At 36.0% G+C, this 15,777-nt stretch overlaps 1 protein-coding gene across 6 annotated transcripts in view; it reads right to left on the bottom strand.

Annotated features, from left to right (window-relative positions):
* Positions 1-1,160: 1,160 nt before the first annotated feature.
* PIAS2 (protein inhibitor of activated STAT 2) overlaps positions 1,161-15,777 on the bottom strand; it is a 67,306-nt gene continuing 52,689 nt past the window's right edge. For 3 of the 6 annotated variants that reach the window (XM_054694061.1, XM_037508567.2, XM_037508568.2), the window contains 2 exons: positions 10,984-11,021; positions 1,161-8,527 (listed from right to left, as the gene is read on the bottom strand). In XM_054694061.1, the coding sequence (XP_054550036.1) occupies positions 8,348-8,527; positions 10,984-11,021 (218 nt within the window). In that variant the 3' untranslated portion in view covers positions 1,161-8,347. Of the gene's footprint in view, positions 10,526-10,983; positions 11,022-14,179; positions 14,273-15,777 lie in introns of those variants that run through there. The other 3 variants (XM_037508565.2, XM_054694062.1, XM_037508569.1) reach the window with 3 other exon arrangements.

Raw genomic sequence — 15,777 nt, 5'->3', positions numbered from 1 at the left:
ATATATGCATTGTATCTCAATAAAGATGTTACCAAAACCAGAATATGCAGTCTACAAGAAACTCAATTCATAGTTAGGTTGAAAGTTAAAACTGGACACCTAAAAAGTAACAAAAAAAAAAATCCTAGCCTTAGAATTTAAGATTCTAGGAGGACTGGCTGAGCATGCCAAGGAATGTGGGTCAACAGGGTAGGGAAAGGCAGCTAACCAATAAATGTAGTTACACCTACATTTAATTTCCAAGAAGAAAAGTTCATGAAGACAGAAAAATAATTGTGCTGTCAAAAAACCCTCTAGGGATTCCATACCTCTAGCCAATTAGCATGTAAACATGATACTCAAGTTTCTCCCAATTAAAAATTCCCTCAACCAGTTTATTGCTACAGCCTCGCCCTTTATCACAGGCAATTTTTGGGTTGTCCAATTGCCCACTCTATTTCTCTCCTTTGCAGTTCTCATCCCACTGAAATTGTTCTTGATGAAATTACTAGATATGGTCAGACTGAGAAAACCAAAGGAAGACAAACATTGCTGTGATCCTTAAATTCTATTTGCATATTTGCACCTCCCCATTTTAATGGGCTACTACCTCTTACAATTAATGTAACTGAAAGCAATTGTCATCAATCTAATTTTTTATATAAATGTCTTATAATCAATTAAGTATCTAGATTCAATTAAACATGTTGTTTCTTAAAGTAAATTCTTTAAAAGCAACCTTGTATTTATACCAGGAACTTTCACTTTCACTGACCACTGTCTTCTGGAAATACTTGTGCCTGTGATACCACTCCTCTCTTAGCTGCCTCTTCCCAATCTCCTTTTGTTCCTTTTCTGGCTCTTTTCTCACTTGTCTCCTGTGGATGGGCTCCTGCACTTAAATGGCTTTAGTACTACCCATATGTTGTTGGAGAAGCTTGTAGTTCATCTAATGGCATGTGGGCATGACTTCCAGAGGCAACAGGTTAACAGCTGTTTACAGCTGTACAGTATAACTTGATGTGTTGCACCTGACTCAGAGGAGGTGCTCATCAATATGGAGATTCTATGTGGAATTTTCCTGATCCTTACCTATATATAGCAGGCTGGGTCTCTAAGGGGTAACTTAAGTGTTCAGGTTTATTATAGTACCTACTTGCCCGATGCATTGCTCTTCCAATCCCATTCCCAGCCCTTGTCCCTGTGCAACTTTGGAGGCTAGGTCCGTGTGCTGAATCTCCCTAGCCTTTCATCTCTGCCATCTGCCTTAAAGATACACCTTGTTTTCCTCTTGGTAACTGCCTGCTGCTCGGATATTATATGATTCCACTGTCAGTATGAGTCAAATACAAAATTATGCACCATTTCTTCATTCACAAATATTTATTGAGCACTGACTATGCACCACACACCATGTTAGGCTCTGGGGTACAAGTGAAATGAGATTATCACCCCTGCCCTCACGGAGCTTACAATCTAGTAGGGAAAACAGACAATACACAGTGAACCAACACATAAACAGGCTGTGATTAGTGCCACATAGGATATAAACAGTGATGTGATAGTAACAGTTAAGGAACGCCTATTGTTAGGTAGAATGACTATGATAGACCCTGCTGAGGTGTTTGAAAGGTGGCTGAAAGCCTGGCTCCCCACTTACAAGTTATATGACCTCAGGCAAGTCACTTACCCTCTCAGAATCTGTTTCCACACTTGCAAAATGGAGACAATCGCACCACACCCAACAATGCGCTTTACTATTAATGATCATGGAAACTCTTCAGTGCCTCTCACTGCTTTACGTGACTTCTTACATACTTCCCTTAATATTCCTAGTACATTTCCAGCCATTCTGAATGTTTTCAATCCTCCACTTGAAAAACTTCCAATCAACGTTTCTACTTGCATGTTACTTCCATGGAATCAGTTGCCGGTGCACAAACACCTGTAGCACCCTGAACTCTTGCTTTTTACCACTGTATTCTAACTGCCCCATTTCACAAATCTCTATATTCTGCTAAAATACAACTTTGGTGAAGGTAGACACCTATCTAGCTCATGTTCTGAGTGTCTGACAATGCTGGGCCCCTAACGGATCTCAAATATTTGATATGTGAAACTATAAGCCAAAAAAAGAAAAAAGAAACCCAGCAGAGAGGTGAAAAGCATGAAGGGAAGCGAGAAAGTCTGATGGAGAAGGCCCTGAGAATGGCAGGAGTCAAAAGCCCATATGGCTGAACTGGCCCTCAGGTCTACCTGGTCCTCCCAGGCTGTAATAACGAGGCAAGGATGCAGGCAGCACAGCAGAGAAAAGCTTATGTACTGTCTTCTGGTTCAATCAGGAAGGTCCTTTGCTGAGAAGGGAGTGGTCTGACAAGGAGTGGTCGTATCTGTGATAACTGATGAAGATGGACAAAAGAACCATGTGATGCTAGAGGACTGACAGGTGACTTAGAAAAGGGGTCTGAGCGTATGTGCAAAGCTGTCTATGCTGGGCACGAAGTACAGAGAAAAACAGAAGGAATTATGCAGTGGTAGGGAGTTCTAGAGGAAGAAAATGTTGCAGTAACCATAATTTCACACGCATGCTTGGCAGCTGGGTGGATAACCTGTAAGAGCACAGAAGAGATGCAGGTCAATGGAATTCAAGATGGCAGGGGACACAGAGTCAGGAAGTGAAGCCTTCAGCAAATCAAAAGAAGTGATCAGTTACTTGACAGGAGCAGAAGTAGCTGAGAGCATAATCTCTTGGCATGTGCAGCAGTGGGACAGATGTTTGTCAGAGGCCTGGGGACAAATTATTTAGAAATGACCAGAGGAAGGCAGCAACTCTTGAGATACATGGAACAAGAACACAGCCCACACCCATGAGAACCGAAGGGAACGGCACAACTTCAGTCAAGGCAGTGACGAGGGAAACAAAGGCTGAGATGCAAGCAAGCATGGTTTAGGGAGCAGAAGGGCTGGGTGGATGGGCAAGTGGGACTTGAATGTGTACAGAACAGAGAAGTGATGGTGAAAATAATGGACAAGGTTAAGTCTGCACTCCTTAAAAAAAACTGCAAAAAAGCCACTTCATTTCTGAAATCTCACACTTAACTCACTACTCACCAGTTTCCCCAACTAATCTCCATTCTGACTCCTGTCCCTTTAAGTAGCACCATTATCCTGGTTACCTAGGTTTGGGAAATGCCCTCAGCACTGACTCCTGTATCAGACACTAAATCTTGAAACTTCCTTTGAAATGGCTCACTATCCCTCTTCCTTATTCCCGTGGCTCTCTGAAATCAGTTCTCATAATTTTTAGATTCCCTATCAGTCTCTTAAATAGCCTAGTCAATTAGTGTCGCCTTTTATTTAACTGGAGGGATTTTGAGGTAGTCTATTTCAGATTCCCAAGTCCATTGCAAGACTTATCTAAACCAGTTTTTTCACTTGTAAAATAGGGACAATACCACTTTCTTTCAAAGGGCTGTTGTAAGGAATGGGAAATTTATGTGATTAGCCCAGTGTTGCTTAGGAGGTAAGAAGTCTTGATTTTGAAATTTTGATTTAAGCCCTTTGTAGTCTGAAATCACATCTTTCATACTATTCTATACCACACACACTTACAAGATAGCAAATATTTGCTGAATAGACTGAAGGCCAAAGTAAGAGGTATATCCTATTTTATAACACAACACTCTTAAGAGTGAAGCTCGGAGAACACAAAATAAATTTTAAAAGCCATTCTGAAATTAAAAAAGCGGTTTGGAAAATGACTATGGTATGTCAATCAAGGAAATACATTTTACACATGAATGCAATGTTTTTCTTTCCCCACAACCACGCTTAGAACACCATGATCCAACTGCAAACATGAAATACCACCAGGTGAAACAAGCAAAGGTTGGCCCTTCTTTTGTTTTATTCAGCCTTACCACTTTTCCACTTTGGATTGGACTGTCTTTGGCTCGGGAGATCCTACTGGCTTTGGGAAGCTCAGAAATGTCAAATTGGAGCCTACAGGAAGAGGAAAAAAGACAGCTGGCTACTAAGGGCTGGTTCTAGGCACAAATGGTTTTAAAGATTTTTCTAACAATGGAAGATGTAGTCTGACATCAGGCTATTTCACAGAGCAAGTAAATCTATGTGAAAAATCATTCGGATAGCCATATACAGGTGTTTCAGAAACAGCTTAAATACGTTCCTGAGACAATCCAGGAATCTCTGCCGACTACCAGCAAATCAGTTAGCCCAGCTCATCAGGGACAGAAGGGGGTCTTTGTGCAGATGTCTGCATAGAGATCATCGGTGCCTTTTCTTGGAAAATATTAGGCAGTTCTTCTCAGACCAAATGGCTGGAATATAAATTAACAAATCACTTGGGAAATGTGGGGTGAATCAAGAACTGTAAGTGTTCATACTTGACCTAGAAACTCCACTTTAAGAATTTATCCTAAGGACTAATTTATGCACAAAGACATTCACTTGTAATATTATGAGAAGCAATCTAAAACGCCCAGTGAAGAAAGGAGGTAACAAATCATGGCACGTCCATACAATGGAATGCCATGCAATTAATAAAGATTGACATAATTTTTAATGACATGGAATAACACCTGTAGATTGGGGGGGAAAAAACAAAGATATGAATTATATTGTGAATGAATGAAGCGATGTAAAAACATGCACCAGTGGCAGAGAGACCACTAGAAATATGAAAAGAACAGGACAGTGCTTTTTCCCTCCTGGGTATTAGAATTACAGGTAATTAATACTTTTCCTTTTCTGTATTGTATAATTTTCCCACAATAAGCATATGTTTCTGACATTAACAGGGAAAAAAAACAACACTGAATCAAGCAAACTTTAAAGAAGAATGGGCATTTCTTACATAGTTTTATTTGTGTGTGCCAGGAATTGGGGTATGGTTCCTGACAGCAACAAAGGGGACTTACAAACCATTCATTTATTTGACAGGAGCATCAGACTCTTTAAAAAGGCAAAGAAATTCCTAAAAGCCTTTTCCACAAGTTTCACAGTATTGATGTGAATCAGATTGAATTAACAATAATCACCAATCCAAACGACAACTCCAAGCTCCCGCACACATGGGTCCAGGGCCACAAGAGTATGTCAGACCCAGGTTGAAATGGCACGCTGCTCTGTATGTTCCAAGATGAAAAATACAGGGGAAGTGTTCCTGTATAAGTACACACAGACAGAGACAGCTAAGTGCTGTCAACCAATTGGAGACTAGAGGGAAAAGAAAGGCATACCTGAGAATTAAACTAATGCTTCATATAAAATCAAGACAAAAGGTAACTAATGGATACTTTATTGAAGAAAAACAGACAACCTGATTACGAAATGACAAATGTCCAGGACTGGCCAAAGCAAAAGTCTGAAAGGTTTGAATTTTAAAGTCAGAATAGTCTGTTAAACCACCACTTCACCTAAAATCCAAGTTTGCCTTTCTTCAAATTAAGTCTACCCTAGGGAAACTTGGTTTTCCACGGAGTTGTGGATCAACTTATTTGTACTCAGTCTCTCGCTTAATCATGGTTTTCATTCCAGTTTTCTGAAACACATTTTCAGATAAATGCCACATATCTAAACTTACCTCTATGTTTCATTTGGCCTTTATAATTATTTTGTAACATGTCAAGACATCTGTCCTTCTGGGCAGAAATGGAAATGAAATACCCAAGGGGCTAACTAAGGGCAGTAGTGAATATAAACAGACCTTAGGCGTGAATCTGTATTCAGCACCAATTACATTGTCAGGAGTTACCAAAACAACAAAGCCCTTAATATTTAAGTGTGAATAAAGGTAAAAATACATTGGTTAAGTGGCTAAGCATAAGACGAGTAGCTCCAATTCCTTTCCTTAAACAAGTTCCATGAAATCACTGGTTGGCTGACTGACATCTAAGTAACAGCTAAGATGACCTCGTCTGAAGCTGTATTGAACTTAGGTAAGGAGGAATTTGAGTTAGCAACATAAATCACTAAATCAGATTCTTGGTAAAAACACTTCTAGTCATTTGTACTAAAAGAAAGGAAATGGCTTAATAATCATGCTGTTGTCATAAGGCTAAAGGCATAAAGAAAATCACTCACCTTCAAAGACACAAAGTAAGCCCCAACCTTAAGGATTATGAACTTAAAAGTGAATTTTTTAAAACGCTAGTTGCCTGTATGAGATAAATTTAAAAAGTACATGTAATTTCAATGTAAAGCACAAAAACGAACACTAAAACTGTTCACACACAATAGTGAGAAAGAAAAGTACTATAAAAGCACAGAGGTAACAGTTATAAGCTCCAAGTAAATAAACTAATTTCTATCAATATTTTCATTTACCTTATAAAACTTTGTTGGAAGAGGGGTATCTGAGAATCTAATGGGTAACAAAGTGATAACAAATATACAACATTTCTTTATTAACAAATTATATCACACAAATCAGGTTACTTTTTCTGATTACAGAGTTAACACAAATTGCATGTGTATTTAGAGCAGCAACATAAAATTTTACTAAAAAGAAACTCTATAATTGGACCAAAAACTGTAACATGATTTGGAAATCTAATGGCTAAGAAGGTAAAACTGGCAACTATGGTGCAGCTACGGCAAGGTTTGTGTTCCACATCTTTAATGATAAACAGCTCTCCAAAAAGGGCAATACATTAAAGGGATGATAAGTCAAAGAATGGATGAAAAATCACATGAAATTGAATCAGTTCAAAAGGAGGGCAGAGATCAGGAAAACATGAGATGGTGTCAAAAAAAAAAAAACAAAAAAAAAAAAAAAAAAAACCCCAAAAAACAAAAACAAGCAGCAACTACTCAGTCCCATGGCAGTGCACCGATGCTAGTAGCACGGCCCTATTCTAGCTGCATCTGGCAGAGTCCTAGTACCGGCACTTCAGTTTGAAAAATCAATCAGTCAGTTTATTTTTTAAGGTGGATACATCTTAAGTAGAGCAAGCTAAACACTGGAAACATACTAACTCCTTGAACAGGAGGCCAAATGCAGCAATATGTAAAATTTGGATGAAATCTAAGGAAATAACTCAGTTTCCTAAAGGATTTAAAGTCAAACTATAGGAGAATAGGTTTCAAAGTGGGTTTTAAGTCCATCCTCCTCCACACTTTCTTACTTAACACTGTTAACTCTATTTTTTTCATGGTGTCGGGGGGAAGATTTCCTTTAAAAAAGTGGAAAGTCTGATGCTTTCCCTATCCCTTCCTACTGTTTGCTTTTCAATTTTGAAAATCCTTGTTCTGAGACTGAAATTACATTGGTGGGAAGTATGGCCAAGACCTAACACTCTGTCAGGTTACTAAGACCCGAAAAGACTTAAAGTAATTTGAGTCTTTTTCAACAAAGACTCAAATTTATTCTCTAAAATAAATAAGCAAAATAGCTGTTAGGAAGAAACTGAACTTTTGTTATTTCCATCTCGCCTAAATCTGTTCTTCCACTGCCTCCAAGCTCTCGTTATTTCTGGACAGCACCAACAAAATTCTAATGAATATTCCAGCCAGAACATACCAAAAACATTCCACTTGATGGCTGCATAGAACCTTTTTGAGAAGGCAAGCCCAAGCTATAGAAATCTCTAGAGTGAGAATATACAATTACCAAAAATAACATAGTCAGGGTAGAATCTGCATAGTGTTCTTCAACACAATCACCAACACACAGCAGCCAAATCCCAGAACTTAACTCCACATTCATTAGCAAACAATGTCAAAGGATAAATGACAACCAGGGAAAAATGTTAACACGAAAGCCATTTTTCTCTGATGGGATCAGGAAGAAAAGTAGAACTGCAGGAAGAAGAACAACCCAAGTTTTGGCCACTTATGAAGACTTCATTACGTCGATGAAATAGAACAAATCTCCGTGGAAAGAACTCATCAGCAAACATAACTTCTTTCCATGAATTTTTCCTTCACATCAGCTTAAGAGAAGTTGCTGTCATTTTAGAATCATTTGTTACATCTTTTTCATTAGAAAAAAGTTTACTTGAATATTTACATAATTTTATTGCTGTTTATTACAACAAAAAAAAAACTGATTGGTAGAATCCATTCAGGAACATGAAATTGAAATCCATTTCTCAAGAAGATAACAGTTATGGCTGAATATATCTGATGCACAGAGTACAGCTTGAATAAGAAAAATCCTCGCATGTCACTTGGTTCTTGCTGCAGTCATCTGTGTTCATTTCTCAGAAAGCAAAAGAATCCATTTGACAGTTCAATAAATATCAAAGCAATTGTTACAAAAAATATATATATATATAGCTTCCACGGACCAGAGATCCAAGACAGAGCAGTTTTCATGAATGATTCCTAGAATCGAGTGAGTCCTTTAGTCCAATGAGATGATGTCAGGAATGCTACTTCCACTGCTGGTTATGACCCCTGTCTCACTCCTGCTGCTGGATGAACTAACATGAGTACTGCTTTCATGGGGGCTGGTGGTGGTGACAGACGTACTGCTTGCGGTTAAGGGTGAGGTGAGACTATCCAAAAACATAGGAGGACAGTACTGCTTGAAACAAACAATGATGCTGATGAGGAAGAGGCTACATTTATTTCAAATAAAGAGACTAGAAATTGTTAGATATGCACAAGCCATAGCTACATATTTAAATCCAAGTTGAGAATTTAAACTTTCTCAGAACTTCACATCAATGGATGGAAGGTTGCATGAACTTTAACTACTTTGTATTATTTCATGAATGTAGCACTTTCTTGATTCTCCCAAAACTTGTAGCATTTGTTTGTTGACCAAAGATGCAGGTACAAGTACAAAAATGTCAACAAAAAATTGAAGTTATTTAATAGCGAATGTTCGTTCACTAATTGTATTGTCGCCAGGTTCAGCCACATTATAAAAGGCTAAAAAAACTTATTTTTATAATATTAAGCTAAAACGCTAATACAAAACTCAAATCCAAATCTTTCAAAATTTAGTAACAGATATGTTAGGAACAACGTTAAGAGTGATGTGTTTGACTCCTCTACACGTAATTTAACAATACCTGTGAATTCGCTCCAAACTGGAGACTAGAGGGTAACTATACGGCAGGATACACAAAACAGATAATCATCTCATGCAATCACAAAATTTTGGAATAAATCTTAAAGGAGAGCTAATCTAGTCTTCCTTGTGATGCTTGTTTGATATATCTCTCCAGGAGTTTAAATTTCAAGTTACATTTTCATCTTGGTTACTGATTCTTAAACAAATTCATATCTGAGTTTACGATTCTAATATTGACCAAGAGAAGTAGAGACAAGAGCTAAAAACTTTTTATCAATGTAGAGTATTTTATATGAAAAACAACTGTAATTGCTTCAGTAAACTGGGCAAGTGAGGTCTAGTATACAGTGTGAGCGATGTCCTAAGTCTGCCATTAGGTTGTTTTTAATGAAAGATCAGTAAAGATATCCAAACAATATTATAAATTCATGTATTATTTAAGTCTATCATTCCAGACACTACGTTCAAAACTGGAATCTAAAACTCAAATTGTTTAGACTATACAATCTTCAAGGCCCATAAAATAAGCACAGTCCCAGGTTTAAGCTGCTGGCCAGTAGAAAAGCAACAAGTAAAATTCAGACTGCCTTTCAAGTAAAAGAAAGCTCATCAATAAAATGACTGCCACACACACACAAGAGATTCAAGGGATAGTGGCTAAGGGGGAATAAGAGCCCTGAAAATAGTTGAATTGTCAGGTATTAAACTTCCTTTCTAAAATCAATTTCCGACTTTCCAATAAAGTTGAAGTAAGACTGGAAAACAGCCCGGAAACTTACTTTCACTTCTGCTACCTCTCAGGCAGTTTTTGAATGGCACATACTATAGTGTTAGGCTACCAGTAGGTTCTATGCCTTCAATTACACCCAGGTTGCAGCTATTTTACGTCTAACTCCGTATCCTTTATGTGCGATCTGCAAATATCTGCAGAGGGATGAACAGGGATTAAGGAGGCAATATAGGATTTCTAAGGTGAACTGAAGGTACCACCTCATCCTTCTGTTGGCGTCTCAATTGCTAGCCTGCCACGAAGTGTGTCAAATAGCACTAATGAAATAAAAATCCTCAGGCCTAAGATCACTTCTTTAAAAAAAGATGGGTTCAGAGCAATACTGTAAGTCAGAAGAATCTACTTCTTAAAAAAAAAGACAGCTACTTTTTGGCTACAGAATCTGATGTAACAAGGTGAACTCAGGTGAGAAGAAATTCCTCTTTCTGCACATTACCTTGGGCCCAACTTCCCAGTGTTGTTTATGGCTGCCAACATGAGACCTGAGGCTAGCTGCTCCTGGGCAGTCTATGAAGCAGGGATCCACGCTCTTCTTCTATTCCTTCCTCTCAACACTTCTCTCAAAGTCTCTTTCTCTGTTTCACTTTCCCCTTAGGCTTTTGTCATGCCTTTTCCTCCTCTGCTCTGCCTCTGCTCTAGCCTGCCAGTGGCGTCCAAGCTCACTGCAAGGTCTTCATGTCTGGACTTGGAATACCAAGGGCTTCTTATCTCTGACAGAAAAAAAGGAACGATTGGTTTATACCAACTTTAGATTGGGATATCCCCAAAGTCTGAATCTGACTGCTTTTAAAAAGAAGGGAGAATCAAGCTAATGATTCACATCTTACAGAACAAGTGTTTTATAATTTATCTCTCTAAAGTTTTACATTCTGGCCCTCTGGCATTGCTTCTTCCCCTCATTCACTTAATCGCTTATAAGAAATGTCAAATGGTTATTAAACTAAGTAAAAGATAATTTAAAAAATTGAGGAACCAAGGCCAGAATATTAAAAAACAGCAAACTTCACTCCTCCAAATGAAAGTGGAAAAATTTATATAGTACTTCCTTTCCATCAATTTAAATAAGTGAGAGTTGACTGTCCTGATTTTATGCAACTGGTAATTTTTAGTTAGTATGACATAACAAACAATCAAATACAAATTAGTTGCTTAAATTCAGGATACATACCTGGGGATCAACTGGAATAAGGGAAAGAAAATCCAAACCTAAAACAAAAATGTTTTGTTAATATTTGTCTCTTATTTTGGAGACAAGAATTTATTTCCCCAAATCATTTTGTATTTTTCATAAGTCACAAAACATTTGGGAATCAGAGCTTACCATTCTGCCATAGGGAAGTTCTACACCATGGATCAGTGATATTTAATGTGCATAAAACCCCCAAATGAACATAATTTCTGGCAATAAACTGGAAAAAACAGCTCCCAGTGACTTAAAGGTAGCAGTTCAAAAATTTCCAGAGAAGAAGAACTAGTCAAGGCAAACTTTTCCCCTTCACCACTTAACAGAATGAGAAACCAAAAAAAAAAAAGAGAGAGAGATCTGCATTCGTAATGTTAAAAAAAAAAAAAAAAACAAGCATACTTAGACTCATACGGTATTTCACATTTATTTTTTTAGAAATACACTACATTAAGCTTTATCTAAAATATCACTTCTTAAACAGATGTCTTTTGCACGGATAGCTCTCTGTTTCTGTTCATCCAAGTCACATATAGCCCACCTTGCTGCACAAAGCAAGCACTTGCTAACCACAGCTCACTAACAAGTTGATCTTATCCAAGTTTACTGGACTGTAAGCTAATGTGTTTTCGAAACTAACGATCTGGGATTCTCCAAGTATGCTTCAGAAATAGGTATGTGTATAAGATTGCCCAGTAATGCCATTTTGAAGTATTAAAGTTATAAGTATAAATTTCAGGTCTGAAAAATCAAGTAGTAAACTTCAAGATCAATTTGACTAAATTTCAAAACATTAAATAAAAATCACGTACTATATAAACACACTACGGGGGGTGGGGCAGGGAGGAGGGAGTAGGATCAAAACAAAGGGGTGGGAATTGTATGGGGACTATAACCAAGATGAAAATGCATACATTGTGCAAAAATGAAAAATGATGTAAAAAAATGTATAAAATAAAATTTAAAAATATGTATAAATACAAATTTTAAAAAAGTCACATACTAGGTATAGGTCACTAAGACAAGACTATTTCTATTGGATTCTATAAATTCCTATATACTGGTGACATGGTATTCCATGTCACCTCAAATTTAACAATCATACAGAGTGAAAGTCTGGTACTATATCATTATTCAAAATAGAGAATACTATTTTGGTGGGGACAATAAAAATATTTAATGGACAATATGAATAACTTATAACTCAAAATTTTTAAGTATATTTATTCCCTTATAATCTCTAAAGAGGATATAAGGCTATGATCAAGTGATACAAGCTATAGCAACATTCACTGGAAAAATTCACTCAATTTCTAAAGCATTTTCCCTAATTGTTGATAATACTTTTCACTTCATATGACTATCACTATCCATATGATATAGTGAGATCTGAGTTAGATAGAGGGCATTGCAACAAACCTTTCCAACAACTTTCCTATAACATTTATGACCAGTGGGTGACATCTCAAAAGCAGAGTTTCTCTTCACATTGATATTATTCGGTAAATTGCCTGTTTCTATTATTCAAAATTTGTGTAGCCCTTATAATACTTCCTGAGAGTTTTTTATATTCAAAACATTTCTACTACAGGTATTTCCAGCTTTTCAAAAGTGCTCCTCATGCCACTTCAATTTTATGAGAGACCTGTGTTACTACCTGTTTACGCGAACCAGAAAAATCCAAGGAGGATTTTTACTTTTACAACAAAAAGCAACAAGGGAAAAAGAGATTTTGTATTGCTATTAGTTCTAAGGGCAGCCAACGCCTCAAGTGGCATGTGGCCTAACCCCACTCCTTCCCTACACTTACAGGCTGTGCATCACTCCTGCTTTAACTTTATGTCAGTGCTGTATTAGCCCTGATGTGTTATTTGGTATGGTTTGGTAGGTTATATTTTAGGTCTGGGGACACTCAAAAATATTTCCCACATAAATTAGTGGCAACTGCTTTTTTACTTTACAACTTATAAAAGATTCTACTGCCTCTAAACTGGGAAAACCTGCATTGACAAGTCACAAAAAATAGTTTACTAGCATGCCATTTAATTATTTGGTTAATTTTATTCTGTTTGGCTTCAAATGGTACAACCACTTTCTTCTTATAACAGCTTCTGCTTTTTATAGTTTAATTTTATATGTTCGATCACCATCATGTAATGATTATTGAATAGCTTAGTTGATTTGATTAACTAATTTTCTTATAAAGCTAAAGAGCAGGATGCTATCTGTTGCAATAGTATGCAATAAAGCCAAATCACTTTCTAGATGTTAACCATTCCTACTTCATAACTTCACAACTTAAAAAAATTTGCCAATTTGATACAATATTCAGAATGTTTTTGCAGCTCTAGTACTGGAGGCTGCCCTCTAGTACACTGAAGGTGGAAAGACTCTTCATGTTTTCATTCTTTCAATCCCAATTCTTTAGATGTGTGGTATTTTTCTTTGATGATTATGACTTCATCCATGCCAGCAATTTTATAGTCTACTGAGAAAAGATTTAAGACACTTTCTTGGCCTATGTCTTCTGATACCCTAACACTGAAGCTAGATATAATAATTCAGACCTTTTTCTGCCTAATAAAAAATTTCAAGCTATTATCAGTCTTGCATTTTACATTTTAAGTAAACTATTAAAACTCCATACAAAATATATGAAGTTTCATGAATCGTGACTAAAATGTTACCACCTTGGTTTTATACATTAAGCAAAAGGCTGTTTTCTTATTTCACCGTAAGTTTCCACTGCAGTAAGTTATATTGGTAGATTCCTATGCCCTCTGAAGTATTTCATAGTTGAAAATGCTCAGTTATTTTTAACTAAAAAGCAGGTGGTGTTAAAAATTCTGGTGGTACAATTCTAAATGTTTTAGTAACACTGGCAAAATTGGTAAAATTTTAGTAACACTGGCAAAATTGTAGTTTTTAGATTTTAAATATGTCTTTATATGAAATGGTTTTTTTCCCACTCTTATTAATAACACATTTTCCTTACTTGAGTCATGAACTTGTAACAAAACATGATTGCTACAGAATTAATATATGTAAATGTTTAGCACTTTCAAATTTTAATGATACATCTTTTGAGCACCATTCGCACCTGACAATATGGCACTAGCAAAAATAAGGCAGTCATATTTTTTCTTGAAATAATCAAGCTGTTTTCCATTCCATAAATACAAATTATTTGTTTTATTTTGTATTCACTGTTGCACAGTATCAGAAGATGTTCCAAGCTGCAGTTCATTATTAATATCATTTCTTCTTTGTTCTCCTGCAGATTCAGAAGATTCATGTTTATGATGTTTAAAAAGGAATGTTAAATGTATTAAAACTGTCATATCTCCATTCTTGGTGTTCTATTTAATATTTTATTATAAATTATTAAAATTCTAAATATCAAAACTAATTACATAAAAATTACACTAGTTACATAAAAGGTATGCACAAAATAAAACCAAGGTAATTACTAATTATAAAAGAGCACATTAACAATAAAACCAGAGTAAAAACTGAACTATTTAGATGTAGTAGCTGCTATATAATTCATAAATGACAATAAACTGGTAATTCTTCTAAAGTACAATAGATCTTAGTTATATTATCAAGTGGCAAGAAAGCATTCAACATTTAATAACTAGTATCACCATATTGGTTTATACTGGCTAAATATAAGTCCTGGATATTAGTTTTACTTCTTTAGTACCAGCCTAAAGTTTACTCTATGAAATACAGTAAACATATTTTACTGAATTTTTCTCCAATGTCCACATTTTATAAATTAATGCAAACTCTCCAAAATTAAAATTCATCCTGATGCACATAATTTAAAACAAACAAGAGCAAGTGATTTATAAATTGTCTCTAATCTGTAACTAAATGGCCAAAGTCACTTCAGTATACAAAATGCATTTGTTTGTTTGTTTGTTTCTTAGGAATAATTTTTTATTCATCATCTTTTGGAAATGAATCCTTCTAGAATGCTTGCTTATAACACTAAAAGGACATGTGGACAACTCTTCCACCTCTCTTAAAACTAGTCAAGGCCAAAGCAAAATATGGCAGTTAGGAATTAAAACTGAGCTTCCCACTTTGTCATGGACTATGAAACTAGACCTGCACCTCAGCATCAAGCTTGTATGTCACAAATGCTATCTGCAACTAGTGCTAGCTGGGCTTACAAACTAAAACACTAATCCCAAAATACATATGGAATAAACATACTTAAAATGTGAATGGTCTTTAAATTTTTTTGATGGGTATTATTTTTAGTGTAGTCTTTTTCATGAAATTTTATTCAAGTACTCTCAAAAAAATTCAAGTGTTAAATTACACTGGGTCAGATAACACAACTCCTAATTGTTTCAGTAACAATAATTTTGCACAATAGAATAAATATTGTGCTTAAAATAAAGACCTCACTAAGAGGGAAAGGAAGAATAACCAAAGATTAAAATTAACTTCAAAATTTAGAAAATAATAGGAGGAAGAAACTGTATTTCACTAAAAGGGCCCTTTTGAAAAAAGGAAAAGTCATGAATATAAGAGGTCCTAGTTCTAACTTGTTCAAATATGATTGATTAAAGAATGCTCTGGAAAAAACAATGGCTATGGAGTGAGGAAAGAGCTTAAATTTTCCTTTAATTTCATATGGCTGCTGGTTGTTGCATAAGTCTTTGTACTAAGGTAATTCAAGCAAACTTGAATTTCTTTAAAACTTCAGTTAATGCGTATGTAAATTATGTCCCAAAATTTAAGCAGTGTTTTGAACGCCTGGTA

The sequence above is a fragment of the Talpa occidentalis genome, unplaced genomic scaffold, assembly GCF_014898055.3.
Source record: "Talpa occidentalis isolate TD23 unplaced genomic scaffold, MPIMG_talOcc4v2.1 talOcc4.13, whole genome shotgun sequence".
NCBI classification, from domain to species: domain Eukaryota; kingdom Metazoa; phylum Chordata; class Mammalia; order Eulipotyphla; family Talpidae; genus Talpa; species Talpa occidentalis.
This window is presented reverse-complemented; position numbering and strand designations above follow the sequence as displayed.